We start from the raw sequence: 25,527 nt of genomic DNA, 5'->3' as shown, positions 1-25,527 counted from the left end.
GAAAGTACAATTACATTAGGATGATTGCATCTCAAACCCCTACACCGTGCTGGATCTCCCCTGTTTTAGAGCACATGTAATAATTTCTCACACGTGTATTTAGTAAATGACTCACTGGCTCTACACACTGCATGACTGTAGGTATGTAGAGGAAGACCCATACTCAAGGCTGGGCAAAGTGAGGCTTTGGGACCTTAGGTCAGTCCTCAGAGCTGTTTATGTGGCCCTCAACTCTTTCAAATTTCACAGACCACCCTTTTTATGGAAAAAAATAAGTGAGTTCACTTTTCTAGACATTTCCAGGAGTGGCTAATCAACTTTTAAATAGGATGCATGGTACTTCTGCATTGTTTATCATTTTGAAATATATGCTTTTCAAAAATGAGTCAGCCTGGCGTAATGGTTTGAGTGCTTGACTAGGACTCCAAGAGACCAGGGTTTGAATTCCCACTCATCCATGGAAGCCCACATGATAATGTTGGGCAGATTGCCCTCTCTCAGTCCCAGAGAAAGGCAATGGCATACCTCTGAAGAAATTGTGTCAATGAAATCCTATTAGAGAGTAACTATGGGGTTATTCAGGAGGTGAAAATAATCCAGGTAGAATGTGGGTTGAATCTTTATTGTTCACATGCATTTCAAATGCATCCAAGTAAGGTTTTTTGGAGAGGGGTCACCAAAAACCTCCACTTAACCCTGGATAATCAATCTTGGATTTCCCCCCCTAAATATTCCTAAAAATTTGCATTGTCAGCTGTGTGAATCACTGATGCAAACAGACCCAGGATAAACCAGGATGAAAATTAGGACAGAAAGTAGAATTTCTTCTCAATGGTCTTTGTTGCATCTCTCCCATCCTGCTGGATTATTCAGATGGTGAAAATAATCCCAATAGAAGCTGGGTTGAATCTTTGTTGTCCACATGCATTTTGAATGCATCCAATTACCGGTAAGTTGGAGGGAGGGCTGCCCAAAACCCCCACTTAACCTGGGATAATCGATCTCATTTTTTCTCCCAAGTTTTTCTAAAGGGTTTGTATTCTTAACTGTGTGACTGATGTGAAATCTCCTGGGATAAACCAAGATAAAACTCTCCATGCCTTGAATATGTTTCAAATACATCTGCATCATCGACTCCATCTTTATTCATAGTGCTGACACATGTGAGCAACATGAACTCTTAAAGATGCACAGAGATACAATTCTGATTTAAAAAGTGCAAACAAGAAAACCAGAATGTGCCAGTGAGAATATTTGCATAACCATGCTAAAAGAACAACGTCTTAATAACCCCTATAAATCAGAGTTGACTTGAAGTCACTTGATGACAACAGTTTTTCAGAAATGGAAGGGGATTTCCAGTAGTTCCATAGTATTTATTTATTTATGCTTTTTACTTTTTTAGAAGTCTTTTTTTAGAAGTCCTGGGGAACCCAAGGCATGCAACTGGCCATGGACCTTTTGCAGCTGCACACCACTACTGTAGAGGTTAGCAAATGACAGCCAGGCTCTCACCAATAATATTTTTCATCTACCCTTTCTGCTTCCCAATATACCTGGCCAGAAAAGCAGAAAAAAAAATGTCCCTGTCTTTCCCCCCTTTTACTCCACTTTTTCAACCCAACAAACAAGCAGAACCCAGTAAAACCATCTGGGAAGAGGGGGTGCAGTTTGCCATCTCTAAATCCCAAGAGTCAAAAACAGAATTGCTTAGCCAGAGACAGTGACAATAAGAATTCCTGTCCTTGCCATATAAACCTTCTCCATTCTTCCACTGCCTCCAACGAATTGTTTTAGAGTAACCAAAGATGTAGATATCATTTAGCCTAATAAAAGATAGGCTCGTTACAGAGAGCTGAAAAGCGGCGCTCTGCCTGTGCCATCATTAGCTGCGCCGAGAAGCCCCAGTGGCCAAACCGCAAGGCTTCCCGGCACAGCTAAAAAGAAGTGCCAAAATGGCGCTTCTCTATGCGTCACGGCTATGACACCACGAGGCGCCAATGGCGCACTCGCGGCATCATATCTGCCACGTAAAGATGGCGGCCCCCATGTGGAACGGGCGCCGCCATTTTGTACGGACTCGATCCGTACTAGGGTTAGGGGCATCCGGAAGTGACTCCCCTTTCTAACCCTAGTACGGACTGAGTTACAGACGTACTATTATGCCCGTCTGTAACGGGCCTGAGGCCCTATACAGACAGCCACAATAAAGCTGCTTTGACTCACTTTGGACATATAGTGTTTCAATGATACATGCGTCCTAAGAGTCCAGAAGCCGCACCAAAGCCACCCTCCACTTCTAAGGACTGGAGTGCAGCTTTGGTGAAGCTTCCAGACTCTTAGGACGCATGCATCATTGAAACATCATACCTCCAAAGTGACTTGAAGCAGTTTTATTTTGGCTGTCTGTATCAGGCCATAGTGTCTTTTTTGCTGCTGAGACATTAAGGGAGAGACATTTTTTCCTGTGATAAAACAATCTATTGCCTTTGTCCATGGCATTTTCCCAGAGCTATGTACCTCAACAACCTGACTTGCAAATTATGCCTATGTTTTCCTTTCAATAACCAATCACAAAATAAAGTACACTTAATGTAAGATGCGGGTGCAAGAGAAGTAATGTGATACTACAAGCAGATAACCTTCATTACTAGAGGGAGCACCTCTTCTAAAAATACATTGAACAATATCTAGTTTGACTCTTTGATGCACCAGTATAAAGCTGTATGATTTGTTATTATAAGCATAGAGAAAACAGCTGCAACATGATATAAACATTTCACTGTGTTTTTATAAAATGTATGTGCTCTCTTGTAGTGAATCTCTTTTACCACTAAATCAAAATCTCTCTCCAAATCTGAAACCATACTCCAGTTTACTCCGTAACTAGGGCTGTATTTTGGATAAATACAGTCTGCCCTCCATATCCATGGATTTCTTATCCATCAATTCAAGCAACCACAGCTTGGTAATATTGAAAAAAAAAAATATAAATTCCAATAGGCAAACCTTGATTTTGGCATTTCATATATGGGAGACCATTTTACTATGCCACTGCATTTAATGGGACTCAAGCATGCACAAATTTTAGTATTCGCTGGCAGTCCCAGAACTAAACCCCAGCAGTATTCTGCAATATTGAGCCTAAGCAGTTAAACTGCATTAATTCTGCAACCTATGTTCTCTTCTACCTCCAGCTACTTTTAAGGTAGGCAAATGCATGATCCACCAAATGCTAACCCTACTACTTAGGGCCAACTTTAATACCTGATGCATACTACTGATGATAATTAATAGAGGAATTGCATGTTTCCAATAACAACTGATTTCCAAACTGCATTCCTAATTGTGTATTAGTGCTGGAAACAGGAGAAAGTCCCTTATCTATGGTGGCTTTCTCTCAAGTTATGGATGAAGGTTATAGTGTTTGATGAGGGCTTAGGTCTCCTATAATGTGATAAATACACAAGATAAATACATCAGCTGCTGGTCCAAGAGTATAGTGAAGAAAGTTGCATCTATTGGTCTCTCCTCATCTTTTATTTCTAGCTGGGTTCAGTTATTGCCCCTAAGTCTGTCAAATAGTGTTTTGCAAATTGCATTTGCACTCTTATGTCTCTTAGTATGATGCACATACATTATGATGGCCCCTTCTATACTGATAATTATTTGATGAATACGTCTCTAGGCAAATGTCAAGGTTTTTTCTCCAAGGCTGGATGCAATGTATATTCCAGAGAACTACTTCATGGTAGTTTTGCTGGTGAAGATGCCCATGTTGCAACTAGGAAGTGGAGTCTATGAAACATATTTTATTATACTGTAAGTTTTACAACCAGATGCGACAAGTCAAAATCCATCCATTATTGAGGAAGATGAATTGAAGATCAGATCTTTTTTAATGTAAAATTCTTGTTGGAAGATTGTCACTTTCAGAGTTGCTAAATTTCTCTCTGAGGCAGCTAGGATTAGAACCCTCTATGTGTAAAGGAATATTTAGAGTTAGATTTCTTTGATTCTTGTCTTATTGTGGGGAATTTTGACTGTTTGTATACATTTTGGGTTCATGGACTGTAATAAATAATGACTGACTGACTGACTGAGGACAACTGTTGGGTTCCCAGGAATACTGACATTTAGAAAATGTGCAGAGTTCCTCAACATATCAGTTCTTTCCATCCCATTTTGGTATCAGTGAAGTGTCTAGTATAAAAAACTTTATTATATAACTGTGGGAACAAATACAAACTGAAAGTGAAACAAGGTAGAACAAACAATTGAGCCCTTGTCACTTAGATCCTTAACGCACCCTAAATGTTTGTCATAGGGGCCTGGAATATGTTGGAACAAATGTTGAACTCAAGAAAAGCCCAAGTGAATCCACTGGGGATTATCTGGAAGGGAAGTAACCGGGGAAAGGAAGGCTATAAAAAACAATTTGGTATTATTATAAAATCTTTTAGCACTGTGAGAGTCAGCGCATACAAAGGAGTAAGGGAGGACGTGGAACAAAGCCATGGATCTTTGTTATTGCTACTGCAGGTACCTTGCATCTCCGCCAGATTGGCTAAATTGCTTATTTCCAGTTAGGACTTCCCAGGGGGATTCTTTAAGATTTTGTGTTTTTTAAGGATTTTCACCTACAAAACCATTAATGGTTTGGACCCAAGTAAGCTAAAGGACCATCTGCCCTGGGACTAACTGGTATACCATTAAAATCAGGCTCAGAGCCAATGGGAGTCTTGCATACCTATCAGTTGCCAGATCTCTTTATGGTGAGATACCATTAGATCAGATGTTTCTCCAAACCACCTGGAAAAGCCAGGCAATTCTCCTACAGCCCCACTGAGGATCTTGAACTTGGATGAGTAGTGAGTAGCCTTTGTTATGTGCCTTCAAGTTGTTTCTGACTTAGGGAAACCCTAAGGCTATCACAGGTTTTTCTTGGCAATGTTTGTTCAGAGAAGGTTTGACAATGGCTACCTCTAAGGTTGAGAGAGTGTGACTTGCCCAAAGTCACCAGTGGTTTTCCACAGTTGAGCATGGATCCATACCAAGGTTTACTGGAGTCCTTGCCCAATGTCCAGACCACTATTTCACATAAAGGGGAGGGGCATTTACACTGTAGTAATAATGCAGTTTGACACCACTTTAAGTGGTGTAGTGCCATCCTATGGAATCCTGGGGTTTGTAGTTTTACAAGGTCTTTAGCCTTCTCAGCCAAAGATTGCCAGTGCTACACCAAAGTACAAATCCCAGGATTCTGTAGAATGGAGCTATGGCAGTTAATGTGGTGTCAAACTACATTATTTCTACAGTGTAGACGCTCTGCCTTCGTACAAGTAGCCTATGTGGAAATAAAATTGTACCCTGCGAGTTTGCCATACCATACTATTATACTTGAGATCTGACAGAATAATAGAGTCACAGAGGGAGGACTTGAATGCTTCCTATGTGCATAATCCTAACTGGCCATTATGACTAAGGTCTAAGTGAGCTGACACTAGTCTAGCTGATGGTGGGGTGAATTCAAACTCCTTCTATTCTAGTGTTGGAAATCACTTATGATGATCCCAGCTGTGCTTCGGAGGCTGTTTTTCAAAGTTGTAAAGCTCCCGACTTCGAAAAGCGGCCTCCGAAGCACGCCTGGGACCCAAGATGCAGCTGGGATGCAATCACCCGGCAGAATTGGCAGTGAATTATGTGCAGGTAGTGTCCCGCAACCAGACTGTATCCCGTTGGGGAGCTATCGTTTTTGTTTTTGTTTTTTTTTGTCAACACTATAAACTCCATAGTCAAATGCTCAAACTACTACACATGCTGGAGACTATCCACATTTAATTGGGTGGGTGAGAATGCCCTTCCTTGTGCAAATGTGGGTAACATAATAGTTGAAGTTTACATAATCAAATATTTATTTATTTTATCTTATTTTATTTTATTTCTGAATAGATAAATGAATAATGTCTAATTGTCACTTCTGGCCAAGTATGTTTGAATGCTTTTTACAACAGAGCACTATCTGTTTTGCCAATGGCTGAGCAAATGGGAAGTGAACAATTTTGATTAGACCTAAGGTTTATTTTTGACCTAAGGTTTGCATGGCATAGATATTTACAGTATGATAAAGTTAAAGTAAATATAGATTTTAATAATCACTATGTGTGTGCTTTGTTGAGAATTTGGAATAAATACAAACCCAGGTAAAGTCAGAAAATGCTACTACAAGAAGAGTTTTACAGAAAGAAAACAATAGATAAGGAGAAACGGTTACAATATCAGGATTTATTGGAATATTGTCAAGGAAAATATATAGTTAAAACAAATTAACAGTTTCTGAAGCAGGGATATAGCTTTCAAGGGTTTTCCTATCTGCAGCTACTTGAAAGATTTAAGCGTATGCAGGGTGACCAGATGTCCTAAGTACAAAGGAGGATGAGGCACTGTAAAATGTAAGAACTTCAAGTAAAAGGGAGGATATGAACAAATAAAAGATAAAAGCACTCATATACCAGTAAATGTAAATTCATGCTTTTTAATCCAACTCAAAATGGAAGATGTTTTGGAATTCCTCCCGGACAGAGGGTTAAAATGTAGGACATGTCCTGGAAAAGGAGAATGTGTGGTCACCTTGAGAGTATGGTTGTTTGTAGGCAGCATCTGCATTGCAGAAATAACCCAAGCTGACACCATTTTAACTGCCATGGCTCAATGCTATGGGATTTTGGGATTTGTAGTTTGTTGTGGCACCCCAGCTCTCTGACACAGGTGGCTAAGTATCTCACAAAACTACAAAACCCTGAATTCCATTGCACTGAGCCATGGCAGTTAAAGTGGTGCCAACCTGGGTTATTTCTGCAGTTCGGATGCAGCTTTGTTTCCTCCTCCCTCCCTCTCTCAAGAATATTCAAACCCTTCCTTTCAGCTTCCAGACAGTCTCTGATGCATGACACAAGTTCCTGTAGGCTCTTCCATCCCATCCCCACCATACAAGGCTACCGATTGAACTTTGTACCAAGTTGGGAAAGGGTGTTACATATGTAAATCCCTGCCAAATATTTGCTCCACATTTTGTCAGGAAGAAGTTACCTTTTATCAGCCCAGCATAAAAAGAACAATGACCACCACACCAAGGATGATAGCGCAGCAACCTTAATATCCAGAAACTCATTCTGCTTGGGAAAGAAGCAGAAACTCATTGCTGTTTCTTCCACCTTGCTATGACCCCAATATCTTGGCTGCTTCAACTCAGAACTTCCCATTTGCTTTTGTTCCTTGATAAGATCTTATTTATTTTTCCCCTCTGTGAAATTTCTACTGAGGAAGGGCATAGCTTGACGGATAGTCCCACCCTGGTTCCAGAGTATCAGGCGCTGATTCATGTTTTAATTTAGCTTTTAATTACTTTTTATACTCATGTATAAGTCTAGAAATTTTAGTAAAAAAATTGACCCAAAAACCCTGGGTCGACTTATTTATGGGTCAATATAAGTACTGTACATTAACTCGTGTGTGTGTGTGTGTGTGTGTGTGTATAGAGTGGCCAAAGGGGAGAGCTTAGTCAATCCTGGGAACACCAAAAAGAAGTATGAAGCCCCTCTACTCTCTCATCCATCCATCCTTTAGGATGAGCACAAATGGTTATGCCTGCCAGAATTTTATAAATTCTTGGACATCATTTTCCTTTGCATCATCCTTTAGATCCTTTGTTATATCCACTCGTTATGGAAAGCCACTGAGTGACCTTGGGCAAGTCACACTCTCTCAGCCTCAGAGGAAGGCAAAGGCTTTAACTGTAACGACTCCAATTAACTGGCTGTGCAGAAGAATATTTTTATGTGGGGAGAGGTGCCCTTTACTTTTATTATTAAAAAGCAGTATGTAAAGTGATCTTGTAGCATCTTTGGGAATAACTGAAAGAAAGAAGTTGGCAGCATGAGCTTTTGTAGATTTAAATCTACTTCTTCAAATGCATTTGGAGACTTTTATTATTTGGTTCATAAGACGCTTTTTAAAACTCTTTTAAGTTAGTGATGTTTTAATGGGATAGTGTTTTGTTTTGTTTTGCTGTTTCATCATCATTGGTTTTAACTGTACTTTGTTTTAATCTAAACTGTAGGCTATCCTTGGTCCCAAATTGTATGCGAAAATTGAAACTATAAATAAATTTCAACTTGCTGAGAGACTAAAATCTCACGTTTGGATTGGATAAAGACTATTCCCACCTTACATGAGTTATGCAATCTAAGTAAGGATGTCTTTTTCACTGCTCAAACTCTCTGTTCAGTGACTGCTGTTAAAATTGTCACAGCTTGTTCCCTTTTGCATTTCCATTCCTTTGTATCCCTTTCTGCCCCCAGCATATGCTCATAAATGGGGCCTCCCGACTTACCGGGCAGGCCGAGTTGCTGGGGCCATCAGGGCGGTTGCCCGGTGTGGGCGCTTGCGGGGGCGGCCGCGGGCGGGCCCCGCGTGCTGGGCGTCCTACCTGGCCGACATGGCGGCGGACGCCCCCGCGGCGGCGGACTCCAGCTCCCAGGAGCCCTGGGAGCAGAAGCGCCAGGGGCCGCCGCTCCTGGACTACAGCTCCCAGCATCATATGGGAGCGGAAGCGGCCCTCATTGGCTGGCGTGGGAGGGATGTCTACCACGCTCATTGGCTGGGAGCCCGAGGAGGCGGTCCTCTCGGGGGCTCCCAGCCGCTGATTGGCTGGAGGGCCTTTTTAGGCCCTGGATCGCCGGTGGCCGGCGCCATTTTGACTTCCTGGCTCCCCACCCACCCTCCCTAGTCTGGGCGATTGCTAGGGTGCTGTCACAACTCGAAGGGGCGGAAGCATAGGTCTCGGATCTGGTGGGCGTGGTTTACTGTGCTGCGGAGCACAGGATCGGGAGTCATCTGCGGACCCGGGGGTGCTGAGGGAGAGCGATGTTGCCATTGCGGGGGCGACATCGATTCAGCGTCCCCTGGTGACAAGGGTGGAAAATGCGCATGGGCGCATAGCCGAAGGGGTCGGTTACCCCTCTGTCGTCCCGATGCCTGCTCGTGTCCAGGCATATTCAGTTCATTGACCAACGTGGGTTGGTGGATGACAGATCCGGACCTTATGCTTTTCAGGCCAACCCTCCTTTCAGTTATGTATAGTTAATAAAGTTGTGGCCAATTTCTGCCAATTGCTTGTCTTCGTGGTTTTATTTCAATTGGTGGTTGTCTTGGGGTCCTTAATTATCCAGCCCTGCCCAACTCCACAGCAAGTACTTGCCAAGGGAGGCTACGCTCCATGTATCTGGTGAAGTGGCCTGCAAAAACAGTCTGTAAACTCTCACACCAGATAAACTTTGTCAGTCTTACAGGAGCCAAAAGACTCTGTTGTTTTCACTGCATCTGCAGTAGATTAACCCAATTGCCACCACCCTCCTCTTGATGTTTCTAGGCAAGGGTAACTCTTGGGTCTCTGTCTCTGGCAGTTAGGGATCACATGGCCTTCCAGTTGTTTTTGAACTACAGATCCCATGTTTCCTCACTCCAGCTCCTGCTTGTTTGAACAGATGGCCCTTTGGAGTCCAACCACCCCTGGAGTACCCAAGTTCGCCTTTCGTGCTGTAGGCAAAATAAGCTCAGTCACCTATGTCAGGAACTGCTATTTAATTTGGAATATCTGATTCTCCATTTGCTTAAAATAAACCGTGTCTTCCCCAAAAAGTAGGGGAAGGGAAGAGTTATAGGGAGCATATGCAGAAACAGCTTCACTGCCTATTGGTTTGTTTCTTACTGTATCTTCCATATACTTTAAGGTATTTCTTATCAACCCTAACTTCTATTTCTTCTTCTTCAGTTGTATCTTTCCTCCTACTTTCTCATTCCCTCTCTCTTCCGCTCTTGACCTCTCCTTTTTCTTTCTCATTTTCTCTCTACTTTCGGGCTTTGGAACTCTCCCAATGGAAGGCAAAACCCTTTGCTCTGCCTTCACTGGCAGTTAAATAACATTTTCTTTAAATAGCCAGTTGATTATGAATGGGCCATGAAAAGGCTTTCAGTGAAGTGTGTGCTGCATTTTTTTAACTGTGTGTGTGTAAGATTATTATATATTTTAAATTGTGGCTGGTTTTCACATGAACACTGATTAAATTGCTTTTAAAATTTTGTATTGTCAGGTTTTAGCTGCATCTTGTTTTTAATCTTGCTGAAAACTATCTTGGGTCTCTTCTTGGGGGAAAAACAGTAGGACATTAAATGAACAAATAATAAATAAATAAAATGAGGTTTTTTCCTTGACGTTGTTAAACAAGTCCATACTTATCAAATAAATTCTAGAGAATCTGACTAAGAGGCATTCGTCTCTGATAAGGTGTGCATCGAGCTTACAAATATTACGCAGAATTTCCAAGCTTGGCTAATTGTATTTAGTGAGTCATTTCCCTATCCTTTCAGGAGGATGTTTAGGAAATAATATGTAATGGATGCATCCAACACAAATCAGGTCTGTTGATTTATGCAGAATGGAAATGAACTTTTTCACTGGAAGGGAACATGACTCCTCTCTTCATTTAAATATAGCAAACACAAGAGGTTAGCCGTGTGATAAAATTCCTAGGAAAAATCTACGCTCAGCCTACAGGCATTAGTGTTCCTAGATCTTTGCTGCTTCACAGCACATTTTTCCTCGTATCCCATGACACAGTTTGTGTAAGAGAGGAACAGAAATCATGGGCTCAGTCCAGTTCTAAGTTCCAATTAGAGAAAGCCCAATAACAGAATAGGAACTTGGGAAAGTTGACATTCAAGTAAATCAACATTGTTTTAATTGATAATAGATATGGTCCATGGGCTAAATGCTGCCCCTTTCTTATCGAAAGGAAACAGTGCCTGAGTGCTCACATGTGTTCAAGGGAAAAGGAGATCAGGGAATAATAATAATAATAATAATAATAATAATAATAATTATTATTATTATTATTATTATTTATATGCCACCCAATACAAAGGAATACCGTAACAATAAATATGAAATAAAAAACGGATGTAACATAGTAGTATATTAAACAATAACAATGCTTTATGATGGTAGCCATCACTGAAAGAAAGTGTATTCTGGAAAAAAATTGGCTTAGCCTAATAGAGACAATTATCACAATTTGGAGACTGTATTGGTCCCTGCAATTAAAAGAGTTAATCATACTGTGAAAATAATCCAGGATGAATCTGGGTTGAATCTTTGTTGTTCACATGCATCCTGAATGTACTTGATTCAGTTGGGGTTGGGGGCTGCCCACTTAACAGGAAAAATGATCTTGGGTTTTTCCTGACTTTCCCCAAAAGATGTGTATTGTTGGCATAAGCTTTCAGATCAATCTGCATCATCCTGAAAAGGAAGGAAGGGATTTCTTCACCAGAAGTAGCATATGCCATTTTACGTGACTTGTGCCCATCTACCTGGAGACCTTCCCCACTGTTCCTGGTGAATAGCCATTTTGGACACATTGTTTGCAAGCAGCCACGAGGCTCTGGCAGTGCAGAAATCTGTCTCTTGAAGGCACACAGCAACAACAATGTTCAAACCATCTATACTTGCTCAACAGTGATTGCTCACCCAGAAAACACACCCAGCAAGCATTGCTCCTAAAAAAATCCCTGGTGACTGGCAAAATTGGGGGCTTACAGCAGCTTCCTGCAGACCCATTCTTACAGGTGCAGTGCAAGGAGATGTCCGGCTCTCTCGAAACTGTTAAAGCTAAGCCTTGTTGCTTGCTTCTTTTTCCCTAACTCGTTTTCTTCCTGTACTTAAAAAAAATCCCCCTTCTCCTGTGAAGTTTTCCCACCCAAGGGAAATTCCCCATGATCTATGAATGCACATGGCCTTGTTAGCATGGGAGTTGGGGAAGTGAAGTAGTCAGGAAGGCTAGAGTGGAGGCTGAAGGTGGTGACAGCTTCGCTCTGTTTAGAGGTAACTTTTGCAAAGGCACACTCTTGCACACACATGTATTCCTCCAATTTTTCTCTAACACAATTGCACCACCATGTGGGCATGAGAAGAAACCCATTTGTGGTTTTCAGAGTGTAAAAGTACAATGCAAAACGCAGAGCAACTAAATGCAAAATTCTTAGGCATGAACTCACATTTTTCTTACAGGCACAAGGAGATAGAGGAATGTTGGAGATGTATAACTGCTCCTTCTATCTCCTTACCCATTTACTTAGCTTTATGATTCCTGACCAATCTTTGGAGGATGCCACACACCTACATCATTGTCATGCTGTACAGTTATAGCACTTTGATACCACTTTAAATGCCTCCTATGGGATCCTGGGATTTGTAGGTTGGGGAGGTACTAGAGAAGTTATCTTGCTGAGAACTCTCAATACCCTTTTCTAAAATACAAATACCAGGGTTAAACAGGACAGAATGGTGGCAGTTAAAGTGGAACCGTAGAACTACAGTATAACTGTGTTGTATGAAAGAGCCCAGTGAGGGAAAAACAGACTTTTCTGAGAGTACACTCTCACCAAACTATGAATCTCATGGCAGTTATGGTGATTGTTGTTGTTGTATGCCTTCAAGTCATTTCCAACTTATGGTGAGCCTAAGGCAAAACATGGACTAACCAGTGCTGATGAAATAAATATTCTATTGTTGATTGTTAAAACTAACTCTGAACAGTTACTTTAGCCTATTGCATGGGAACCTTTCTACCATAATACATGAGCATGTAAACTTCAGTATCATCACTATGCGAGTTTATCAATCCTTGACCTATGCTAACAAAGTTGTTCTTGTTTGCTCCTGAGACAGACTGAAAAGCTGATCTGTTCAAGAAGGAAGGGAAACTCTTTTATCTTTCCACACAGGTTCGTGGTTTGTCCCGCAGTCCACGTTAACACAGAATTGGAGAGATGGGGCTGATACATCTCAGTTCTTCCCCCTGTTATCATTGCAGCAAGGCTTTAACCTCTTTAAAGGCTTCTGGGGTAGGATGAGCATGTCAAGATGCTAGTCCAAAATCAACAGTGGGTGCAGACTCTTTTCTGTTTGGCATGAGGCATTCTGCAATTCACAGTTTTCTGAATTGTCAGGCTTCTGGCTGGCCTTGAGTTACTATGACTCTATTTCTCTGAAATATTAGGTCCACTGGAGGAGTACATTTTACACTCTTCACATAGCAAAATAAGAAAGCTAATATTTACTGCACTGAGTTTCTTACTGACTATACTTCATTATTTACAATAAATGAGGTGGAGACACAAGGGTTGCCTCATGTTTGATTTGGTGATTATTTCTCTCCCAAAGTAAAACCTTTCCAGGAAGATTTCTACAGATGGGGTACTCCCAAATACAAGATATGTCTTGTCCTAACCTTGCTCAATACCCATCTTTCAGGGCCAGTAACATGACTCAAGCACTAGACATGTGGGGTTATACTTAGATTTGCAGAACTGTATCCATTTGAAACATTAACCAGAGATATTTTTATTGGTACAACAGAGAATGAAAAAGTAATCCATAAATACAGGAAGTTTTTTTAAAAATATAACAGTTATAATAGTTCTAGTTTTTGTCCTTTGCCTTGAATGTATGAAAATGATGAAGCTGACAATCAATATGCATATAATCTTCACTTGGAAAAAAAAACATAAAGGGCATAATCTTCTCCAAATGTGTGTTTTTTTAATCCTCTCTCCCCCATTTCAATGGGAAAGCTCAAGTGTCTTGTCCAAAAACTGATTTTTTTTTCATATAAAAGGTGTGCAGCACAGTCCTACATGTCAGCAGTTAGGAGTAAGTCCCATTATGTTCATTAACCCATCTTCTAAGATTTCAGCGGCATATACATCCTCTCAAGCATATTTTTACAATCATAAGAGCTAGAACCTTGATTCCGCTGGGCAAGTGAAAATTGAATTCTTCAGGTAGCTGAATTCTTTGCTTATTATTGTGTCTTTGTCAGCCTTCTTGCTTTGACTTGGCATTGACAAGAGCATGTTCTGTTTCTTTCAGTAGCAGAAGGAGGTCTTCAGGGGGATCTTGTCCATTTTCTGCAGAGTTCTCAACCACAGCAATGATTCCCTTTATTTGTTGCTTCTGCTCCGGCTTGTCAAGAAAAGCAACCTGTAGCAACCAACCTCTGCCTCCTACAACAGAAAGAAGTTCCAGGTCTGCCTGTTTCCATTTGGATCCCCTCATTTCCGGCAGTGATACCAGAAGATGCCAACAGTGAAGACTACAGCCAACAATGCCACCACCACCAAGGCTACAATCCAGCTACGAGACCTCTCTGCAAAAGAAAACAAGAGAAAATGTTTGGATGGAGAGGCACAATGGGAAAGAATGTCTCAGGGCCATAAACCAATGGCAATTGTGATTTGTGGGAACTCTCTTGTAGGACTCAGCAAAAGAAAACCATAGTCCATAGTCTGATAGTCATGCTACTACGACTAAGAACCTGTTTCAACCCAAGGGCCAAATTCAATTTCTGACAGGTGGTAGGCAAGGCTAAAGGCAAAACAGTAGGCCTGAAAATATTAGAATATTTTAGCTGAAAGATCTCACTGCTGACTAGTAAGATTTCTTTCACAGTATTAAATGAGAGCACTTTTGAACTACTTTAACTGCCATAGCTGTATTCTACAGAATCCTGGAATTAACAGCTTTGCAAGGCTCAGTGTGGCATAGTGGTTTGAATCCTGGACTAAGGTTCTGGGGACCAGGGTTTGATTCCCCTGCTTTGTGATGAAGCCCACTGGATGGCTCTCTTAGCCTCAGGAGAAGGCAATGGCAAACCTCCTCTGACCAAATCTTTCCAAGGAAACCCCATGATAGGTTCACCTTCAGGTTGCAATAAATCCAAAACAACTTGAAGGCACACAACAACAACAACAACAACAACAACAGAGTTCTCTAAAAGAGAAGTAGTATCAAAGAAGTGTCATAATTGTGTAGTGTGGGAAAACCTAAGACTTAGGAGAAGCATTTCAATCCGTCAGAATGGGTAAGACCTGTACAATTGTTTGGATAGCAATACATAACAGTGTCTCAAGACATCCAAAGGGCCAGATTTGGTCCAAGCTCCCAAGGTTCCCCACATTATCCTACTCTTTGTTTCCAAAAAAAATCCAGTAAGAATGGCAAGGTATACAAGGGTATACTGTCTCTCAGGAAGCAAAAATTCAATGTACAACCAATAATTTTTAATAGGCCAGTTCTCAAAGAAGTGTCTGCTTTGTGTTAAAAGCATTCAGATTGTGTCCTAGCCATTCTGAATTCTGTGACAAGTATATATGTTATACATATTTGGCTATTCAGCGTAATATAATATATATTTTTCTAAGAAATTATCCTCCATGACTCTACAGAAAATGACCACATCACCACCCCTTCCAAATCAATTGCAGGTCTTCAGAGAAAGCAACACCTTGGATAAAACTTGGATAAAAGAAGAGGAAATGCAAGGTTGAAGACAGAGCAAAAGAGTCACATTCGCTATCCTACCTTGAAAGAGGATGTCAATTTGTGCCGACTTCTTGCCATACATATTATATGCTAGACATCGGTAAGTCCCATTATGGAAACTTTGAGCTGAATGGATCATCAGAGTCTTGTTGTTGTTTGAGAATCCTACACTGGCTTTGGAGGGAAGATCCCACAAAAACTCCGGGAAGGGTTTTCCTTCAGCCTCGCACGTCATCACAATGTTTGTGTTAGCTTGGTACGTCATGTGATTTGTTGAGATACTGATATTGTAAGGGCTAGCTGCAACAACAAAAATGAAAGTGTTGAGAAGTAAAGCCAATTTATGCTATTGAGTGCAGTTAACTGCATCCTGCTTTCACTTAACCTTGCTAGACTGCAAGAACCAAACCAATATCAGCAGGGAAAGGTAAGCTTCTACACAACCAATGGAACTCACCCACAACCTTCAAGGTCCTTGTCGCACTCTTATTCAGCACCTCTGAGCCCACCTGGACTTGGGCCGCACAAATGATTTCTTCCCCATCATCCCGGTTAAGGTTTGCCACAAAGCTGTACTCCAGTGATGCTTGTCCATAGCTACTATTCAGCAGTATAGTACCCCTGATCAGGGAGATGTTGACGTTGGGTGAGATTTGGTCTCTCACCCTCAAGCTAGAAATGTTGCAGATGATTCTCTCCGAGTGACCACTCTTAATCTCCGAAGCCAGGTAGATATCCGGGGTTGAGAATTCTATACGTTGGAAGCAACAAAGATAGGTGATGAGCACATTTAGAAATGCAAGTGTGTTCTTGTTCTCAGTGGTGTCTAGTCACTCTCAGAATTTGAGTCTTATCGCATGAGAAAAGAAAGCCAAAACAGACTGGAAGAGTAGCATGCCATTGTAGCATTTCTGTTTTCTTCCTGAAGGGGATAGTCATAAAAGTGTGCCTTTTATCCATCTGGCAAAAGGCACACTTTTACAGCTGTCCAACTTGGAAAGAAAACGGAAGTGTAATGACAGCATGCAGAGAACCACAGAGAAAGGTACTACTCTCCCTCTTTATTTTGCCTTTTTTTCCTCATGTGATAAGGCTCTTCACTGACTTTTGAATCCACTGTGTCATTTATTAATAGCTAATAGCATCATTAGAGTTTACTTAATTTTTTATATGCTTTATAGAGGAAATGTGGGAAAGAGAGATAGTAATTGATAATAATAACCACAAACTGGCAAGTTGGAAGTCATTTGTATATTCTTGTTTTCATTAAGTAGTTATATCTAAGGGTTTTTAGATAAAGTTTTTCCTCCTCTGTTTGTAGTGTTGTAACCTTATATATGTTTTTATATCATGGACATTTTTGTGTTTGAATAAAAATATTATTTTCAAAATGCATCAATTAATAAGTTGGCATTTGACATTTAACTTTATGCTTTTCTCACTGCAACCAGTTGATTGATTCTGAAAAGACAAATTAGTGGGACACCAAACCCACTCTTTCAGCCTTAAGGAAAGGCAATGGCAAACCTCATATGAACAAGCCTTGCCAAGAAAATACCATGATAGTGTTGCCTTAGAGTGGCCATAAGTCAGAAATGACTTGAAGGCACATAGCAACAAAAGAATTACACAGCCACTGCTTCCTGTGAAAGTGGTAGCCTTCTCATGATTGCACTTTCAGTTTAAAAAAAGAAAAGAAAAGAAAGAAGAAAAGCAGTTGTGGGAATCTTTCCATACATTTTCCTCACATCTTCAAACTTGGTACTGGGACTATGGAAACAAGACGTTTCAGAGCATACTTATACCTTATAATCATCTTCAGAGACTTTCCATTGGATGATCTAACAAATAAGGTGAGGTAGATGGCTACAATGGAAAGGGCTTTTTCATTGCTGGCATCCACACACCCTGAGAGTTCATTTGGCTCTTACACTGGAGCCTTTTCAGTTCAGTTTGAGGTAAAGATCTTTGTATTATCACAGACATTTTGGTTCACTATTTAATTCTGTAAAACGAATGTGTTTAGATCTTGCACTTTTATACCTTCCAACTGTCCCAGTTTTGCAGGGACACTCCCGATTAATCCTCTATTTTTCTACTTTTCAGCTGCTTTTAAAAGGTTCCACATTCTCTCTCTACCTCCCACTTTCCCCATTTGTCCTCTCTTGTAGTTTGTACTCAGTTAATTCATCAAGTTGGAGAAAAGGGGGATGAGACGTACCCTTCCCAGTAGGCTAAGGAAAAAGCAAATGGCTGTAGCCTCACCTAGCTTATTCCTCATTAGTAACTTTTGCTATTTTGACCACAGATATATTGTTTGGCTATGCACTTCCTCCTGCTTTTATTCTGTTGCTGCTTTAAACCTGGACAGGATTACATTGGGTTTTGTTACTAAGATTTATTTATTGTACAGTCCTATCCAGTTGCATAGATTCTGCATTCATGGATTCAATCATCCAGGGCTTGAATATACAGCGCGCTTTCGGCTTACACAGGGATCCATTCCGCCCCGCCCCCTGGCGTAAGCTAAATTCTGTGCATGGTCAAGCCCCATTTGCATGAATGGGGCTCGTGCATGTGGCAGTGCGCGTGCGCCATGGGCGCATGCCCCATTCATGTGAATGGGATGCACCGCCCATTGTGCCCTCTCGCAGGTTTGAGCATATACTCAAACCCGCATATAGCGCGCCTGCATATGATGTGGGCATACTGTATGTATGTGTGTATGTACACACACACACACACACACACATCATTTTACTACATCATTGTATATAATGGGACTTAATTATCCATGGATTTTGATATCCATAAGAGGTCCTGGAACCAAACTACAGCAGATACCATGGGCCTACTATATAGTCCTAAACTTTATTTTGTCAGTTTCCCAGAGGGTTTTTGCAGAAATGTAATAAATAAATAAATAAAATTCAGGGCAGCATAGGTGAGGAAATTAATCACAAGCATTCCCTCCAACATACAACAGATGGAAATGAAAGCTTCATATCTGTGTCCTTCTCCTAGCCTAAGCAACACAATTTGCATTTAAAAAGCAATGCTGACTAATTCACATCCTTTGAAGAAATATGCTAAATGCTGAGGTTGCAAGATGCTGTCAATAAAGGCAGAAGGCATCATGTTTCTATCATGTAGCTGTGTGGTATTCCTATACAAGCCAAAGTGTGCAGAAAAAAATAACACCCAGTGTTAAGAGAACTGTGAAGCCCCTTGTATAGTTAGGGCATGCACAGTTAAAAATAGCTGGGTTGTTACTTTCTTCTTCTTTATAAAATGTGGCTGCGTTTCAACAAACTTGTTCCACCGCTCCCTGCTGCAATGAAGCTGTTGTGGGAAATTTGTGTGAACTTTTTCTTCTCAAAGCCTTGGGTGAGTGTGTCCCCCCCCCCCCCCCCTTCGGGCAGATTTATAGGATTTCTCCACAGCTCTCCATTTCCAGTAAAGAGTAGCAAACCGATCTTTCTGTTTTGCCCAACGAAAGCAAAAACACGTATAGCCAAGCAGCAGCAGAGTGTGGTCAAGATGGCAAAAGTTATTCATGAGGAAGAACACATAAACCAGAAGAGGCTACAATAGTTTGCTTTTGCCTGATCCTACTGGGAAGGGCAAAATTATTCCCCCTCTTCTCCCCGCTGCTGAGATAGCTCAGTCCAAACTACTTTTGCACTTTGATTTCAGTTTGCACCAACAGAAGTAAGCTGAAAGGGGTAAGGTGGGAGGAAGAAAGAGAAACTGGGACATTTTAAAAGAAGCTGAAGAAGTGGGATGACAGAAGATTCATCAGGATGGTCCTTGTCAAATCAGGACAGTTGGGAGACCTTGCACAAGTTGTGCCTGGTGATCTGAGAAATAGGCCATCCACAAGTCCCATCATGGAGATGCTTACTACAAATATGATCAGGCCTACACAAGGACTAACTAATACCTTGAACCAAGATAAGTCTGTCCAGGCTTAGATCCATTAATCATGGAGCATGGCAGACATAACATCTATCTGATGGGCCTCACAAGGTTGAACATCTTGGTCTCATTAAGTGAAGAGGAAAGGGAAATGAACTGGTTTTACATATGAGTTTGAAATCACTGATTAGCTTTTGGCTTGATGCCTGGAGATATGTATAGAATGGGAGAGTAAACAGAAGGGGGCTAAGCCTCATTGCCAGGAAAGCTGGCATAAGAGATTTCCATCAGGGACTCCTTCCTGGTATTAAGAAAGAAGCGTGTAGGAAATTGTATTGTCTAAGATGCTCAAACTTATTCTTGGGAACAATGTGCTAGAATTTCTAACAGGCATTACAGTCATCCCAAGACACTTTAGTGCTTTAGGATATCCAAAAGGGAAATTGGTTTCAGATTATACAACTGAAGTCGATCTTAAACATTCCAAATGTAGAAGGATAATTATATGTATGGCAGAGTTTGGAAAGTGACTTTAAAAAGTAATTCTTTATGCATCATTCTTTATGATGCATGTTTATGCCCCTGTGGAGCTGGCACAGTGGAGACAGTAGGACATGTATTGTTATATTGCCCTTTCTATAATAGAAACCATCACATTTTTATTTATCCAATTCGTAGAAGTATTCCTGGAAGAACTGATGAATTTTATGTATCCCATTCACTCGCAGACCAGTGCTCATTGGTAACAAGGTGGCTAGCTTTTGTGCAGCATCAATGGTCTGTCCGCATAAGATGGCATTTTAAAAATTTATGACGATTAATTTAATTTTTTATTTTAAATTTTTGAGAAGCAAATTTTGTACATTGATTCCCAATTAATAATATTAACTTTTATAATTTGATGTTAATTTGATTTGATTTGTTTTATATGTATGTCTGATGGTTATCTGTATGTCTGATCTGTTGATCATTAATAAATAAATAATAATAAGTAGCCTGCCTTTGTTGCTGCAAACTGAGTTCAGAGTGCAAAAGCAGTTTGCACTCAGTTAATTCAGCAGATGGAGTGGGGGCAGAAGTGAACAAATTCTACAGGGGGAAACTACCTGGTTTTCTTTTATTTATTGATTACATTTCTGCTACAAAAAAGAAAAAATTGGAAGGTATACAGAATAAAGCTTAGGCCCCCAAAATAAATTATAACTACAATGCTGTAACTAATACAATAAGGCTTAATCATAACTATTTTGAGTGCCTCTGAGCATGTGCAGAATGTTTTTTTCTGCATTACAGTATATAATAATTGTATTTGGAAGAATACACCAGTCAATTCAAGGCAGAGACAGTCAGGGAAATTCTAGATATCTCCTTCCTTCATCTTCAGTCTCTCTCTTACACTTTTCTCCAATCTTCCAATTTTTTTTCCAGGACAGGAGACAGACAAACAGATCTGTCTTTTTGCCTTTAAAAAAAAAACCTGAAAAAGATAGCCCTGAACTGTGAGTTCCTCACCTTTCTCTGAAAACTATCCCTCACAGCAAATAATATCTTATTTGGTGTCCCCCAGGAGTAGTGAATACTGTTCGTTAAGCTTCTCTGTCTCTGTCGGGCCACTCTTGCCGCTCTGGAGTGCGTGCGGTGCCAGCTCTTCTGGGGGAAGACATGCTCCAACAGCAGCGGTGTGTCACTCCGCAGGTGCCGGGCCAGAGGCTGTAGCGTGGTGGGTCGGAGGAGGAGGCGCCCCGGAGGGCAGAGACGGCGCCCACCACCAGCTCTCCCGGTCCCTCCATCCATCCCTCCCCCACCTGGATCACCACTGAATGGAGAGGAGGAGGAGGGAGGTAAGGCCGGGCGGAGGAAGCATGGACACCGGGAAATGGAGCCGGGAGGAAGAGGAGGTGGAAGATGATGGAGACTCTTTTTTTTTAAATAAAACTAATCGCAAAATTGGTAGAATGGCTTAGCAGCTACTTGTTTCTACAAGTAGTTGCTTTGCCAGTCAATCAATTTTGCACTTAGATTTATTGGTGTTTTTTTTTTTAAAAAAAGGACCCAAAAAGGCGGCACTGTGTGTGTGTGTGTGACTTCTCTAGGGATGGATGACACCTCCCTGCCATTTGTCCCTCCCCTTTTAAAAAAATCAATTCTGATCTGGCATTGATTTCCAGTGGGAACTAGGGGCACATACATCAAATCAGGATTCGAGGCTTTTCCCAGTGGGAACGACCTCTTATTAAGCTTTACAGAGAAAGGGGAATAACTAATTACCACATACGTAGTTAAAATTGCTCCTGGGTAGAAGTACTCTTTAACAAAAACTAGTTCAACTCCATTCCAAAAAATTAGGATAGCTCTGGTGGGGCCATGGCACAATCTGTACCTAATATCCATTATTATTTTTCCCCGCTAACAGACACTATTCAATACAACAAAAAGACTAGGATCTGATCATGGTAGCGATGATATATAGCAGAGTCTAGTGATAATAGCTTCTTTGAGGAAGTGCAGGGAAAACAAGGGGAATTGACCACTTCTGTCAAACCTTTTGAGAAAAAAAGTTCAATGTACAGTATAGTAGGCAGTTTAGCATGGCCTGCAGATATTGTTCAGTGATCACATCCTTGGAAAACTTACCGTAAACATAGATTACTGCCCTGGTGTGGATTGAGCCAGATCCCTTGTATTTGGCCAAGCACAGTGGCTGAGGCGTCCATTCTGTCACGTTCTTGATGTTCAGAGAAATCCATCCTTCTCCTTCCTCGACATCTCGTGCAAAAGAGACCTCCCACTCCATTTTGGTGTAGTTGGTGCATGTAGCTGTACAGTTCAGTTTCACGGAGCCCCCAAATGGCACAACAGGTGCCTTGGGGTGGATGGATACACTGCAAGGCCACACTGCAAGAAGACAAGATAAACATAGGTGAAGAATTCCGAAAAATGTTGTAGCCCAGTTTGGGCATTGCTCTAAGAGTCCTGTGCCATAATCAAATCATGAATCATTGGAAAGTCCTATACTAAAAAAATATTGTGGTATCCACTGGGGTTTGGTTCCAGGATCCCCCCTCCCCTATGGTTACCAAAAATCTGTGGATGCTCAAGTTCCATTAAATACAATGGCATAGTAAAATGGTGTTCCTTATATAAAATGGGGAAATCAAAATTTGCCTTTTGGAATTTATATTTTTTATCCGTATATGTGTGAATCCATGGATCAAAAAAATCTGTGGTTATGGAGGGCCAACTGTATGCCTGTCTATTTATTTAAAGCATTTACCTATCATCTATCATCCCCTACCCCACCCCAGACTCAATTTAATACAGATAAAGACATTTAAAACATTATATACACAATTAAAGTGGTTATGACCAACCTTGAATCCTGAGTTGGGAGAAAGGCAGATGTAAATAAAATTAAATAACTTTTTTAATCAGATCAAAACAACTTCCTAAAAATAGTCTATGTCTATTATATATCAGCCCAACTGTTATAATTTCCCCAAAATAATTTTGGGAATGAGGGGTTGTTGCCAGACTGTAGAAACAAAGTAGTTTGACACCACTTTAACTGCCATGACTCAGAGCTTGGATCTTGGATGCTCAAGTCCCTTTATATACAACGAGGTAGTAAAATAGTTTCCTTTATATACAAGAGCAAAATCAAGATTTGTTTTTTTGGAATTTATACATTTAAAAAAATATTTTCAAACCATGGCTGGCTGAATCTGTGTGTAAAGAATCCATGGATATGGAAGGTCAACTGTATAATCATAAGGGTTTTTTTTAAAAAAAAATTAGGGAATGCAGTACAATTACTTTTTAATCTAATATGGCCAGACTAATATATCAATTTTGAGGGAACATCTGCATACTAAGTGCCCATGAAATAAAATAATGTTATATCCCACTCTTCTGTGTATACATTCAGAAGTGATTCACATTTTTAAAAAACAACAAAATGAATATGAAATACAAGCATACAGTCCCATTAGTAGATTCTTTAAAGTATCAACTTAAAATATGGTCTTAAAAGTAAAGATCCTGTGGCCAGATTGCAAAGACAAAGGCAGTTGTTGTCACCTCCATTGCCAACAAACCAAGGATGTCTACCTCAATCATGCACTTGATTCAGTAAAAGAGGGCACCTCCAAACTGCCCAATAGTTCTGGTAAATTTTGGGGTATTGTGTTTTGACATTTCACAACTTGTAATGCCTTACCGTGGCAATTTTTCCTTCTACATTTAGTCATGCCCTAAATATACCAGCAGTTTAGTCCTGGTTTGTTACTGGTTGTGGGAAATTTTAGCGCTACATTGGATCTGCAAATTTCCATCATCTGCAATTTTTTCTCAAATTTGATGTGATTAGGGCTGCATCTGCACAGTAGAAATAATCCAGTTCGAGACCACTTCAGCTGCTTTGGCTCAGTACTATGGAATCCTAGGAATTGTCATTTGTGTAGCATCAGAGCCCTCTGACAGAGATGGTTAAATGTCTCACAAAATGACGGTCCCTAGGATTCCAGAGCATTGAGCCATGGCAGTTAAAGTGGTGTCAAACGGGATTGTTTCTGCAATGCGGATGCAGCCAAAGTGGTGTGGTCGGAATTCATAGAATCATGGAGTTTGAAGAGACCACAAAGGTAATCTAAACTACCCCCTTGTCCTGCAGAAATACAAATTCAAAGCACTCCTAACCGATGGCCATCCAGTATCTGCTTAAAAACCTCCAAAGAAGGAGACTCCACCACCCTCCAAGGCAGATAATTCCATCATCCCTCCATCCCTGCCATCATCCCTCCATGAACAAAAGACCCTGTCCTGTGCTGCTCCCTTATATCTATGTTCTTTGGCTTACTCATTTAATTTTTGCTTTTAAAATGTTGCTAGGCTGCTAAAGTGACAGAGTGCTATACCACTTTAGCACTGTAACTGCAAAAAGAAGGGGAAAACATCAACAAGAACAAAAATTCAATCTGGTAACCAGAAAAAGGGATGAGGAATTGAAAGTCAGCAGAAAACCTCATGGCAAAGGTCATGCCTCCATTTAACTTCCTGTTTGGTAGGTCTGTTCAAAAATACAGTGGGAGGAATGAGTGACGTTTACTCTGGTCTGTATCAGAAACTCCCAGGACAGGGAAGAAAAACAAACTCTCACTCACAGCTTTTGTGAGATTAAAAAATTGCAACCAGAATGCATCTACACACTGTAGAGATGATGCAGTTTGACACCACTTTTACTGCTATGGCTCCATCCTACAGAATCCTGCAATTTGTAGTTTTGGGAGGCACCCGCACTCTTCGGCAGAGAAAGCTAAAGACCATAGGGTTGCCATAAGTCAGGACCTCCAAACCGGGACAAATGTAGGACAAAATTTTCTGATGTAGGGCACATTTTTTTAAAATGGAGGACACACAAAAAAATTGATGCTTTTTTTTTAAAAAATTCATATAAATGCATGTTTCTTAGGCATGATCAAAATGGAGGACATTTGGCATTATTCCTAGACAGATGCCAGAAATGTGCTTCCCTTTCTGGCCAAAAAACAGAAGAGGAGGAAGAGTGGAAGAAGCAGAGGAGGAGGAAGAGGAGAAGAAGAAAAGGAGGAAGAAGAGGAGGAGGAAGAGGGGAAAAGGAGGAGGAGGAAGAAGAGGAAGTAGAGAGGAAGAAAAAGGGGAGGAAGAGGGGAAGGATGAGGTGCAGAAGAAGAGGTGGAGAAGAAGAGGAGGAAGGAGAAGATGAAGAAGAAGGGGAGGAGGAGGACAGGAGGAAGAAAAAGAAGAGGAGGAAGAAGAGGAGGAGGAGGAGGAGAGGAAGAAGAAGAGGAGGAGGAAGAAGATGAAGAAGAAGAAAAAGAAGAGGAGGAGGAGAGGAGGCAGAAGAAGAGGAGGAGGAGAGAGAAGAGGAAAGGCTCTTTCCCCTGCCAGGCCGCCTCCCTGGCCGGTGGAGGAGGCAGAAAGGCAGCGGAAAAGGGCCCCGCCGAGGCAAGACCCTTTCCTGCTGCCAGGCTGCCTCCCTGGCCAGCGGAGGAGGCGACAAGGCAGTGGAAAAGGGCCCCGCCGAGGCAAGACCCTTTCCTGCTGCCAGGCTGCCTCCCTGGCCAGCGGAGGAGGCGACAAGGCAGTGGAAAAGGGCCCCGCCGAGGCAAGACCCTTTCCTGCTGCCAGGC

The 25,527-nt window shown here is 41.2% G+C and overlaps 1 protein-coding gene across 1 annotated transcript in view; it reads right to left on the bottom strand.

Moving 5' to 3' along the window:
* Window positions 1-13,394: 13,394 nt before the first annotated feature.
* Window positions 13,395-25,527, bottom strand: part of LOC121922780 (vascular cell adhesion protein 1-like) — a 21,105-nt gene continuing 8,972 nt past the window's right edge. Inside the window, exons 2-5 of the mRNA XM_042452576.1 lie at window positions 21,995-22,255; window positions 15,900-16,193; window positions 15,482-15,742; window positions 13,395-14,267 (exon numbers count right to left, since the gene is read on the bottom strand). Coding sequence (XP_042308510.1) covers window positions 14,173-14,267; window positions 15,482-15,742; window positions 15,900-16,193; window positions 21,995-22,255 — 911 coding nt within the window. The 3' untranslated portion in view covers window positions 13,395-14,172. The remainder of the gene's footprint in view (window positions 14,268-15,481; window positions 15,743-15,899; window positions 16,194-21,994; window positions 22,256-25,527) is intronic.

The sequence above is a fragment of the Sceloporus undulatus genome, chromosome 2 (assembly GCF_019175285.1).
Source record: "Sceloporus undulatus isolate JIND9_A2432 ecotype Alabama chromosome 2, SceUnd_v1.1, whole genome shotgun sequence".
Classification (NCBI taxonomy): domain Eukaryota; kingdom Metazoa; phylum Chordata; class Lepidosauria; order Squamata; family Phrynosomatidae; genus Sceloporus; species Sceloporus undulatus.
Note: the sequence above shows the minus strand (reverse complement) of the source record. Positions and strands in the feature narration are given on the sequence as shown.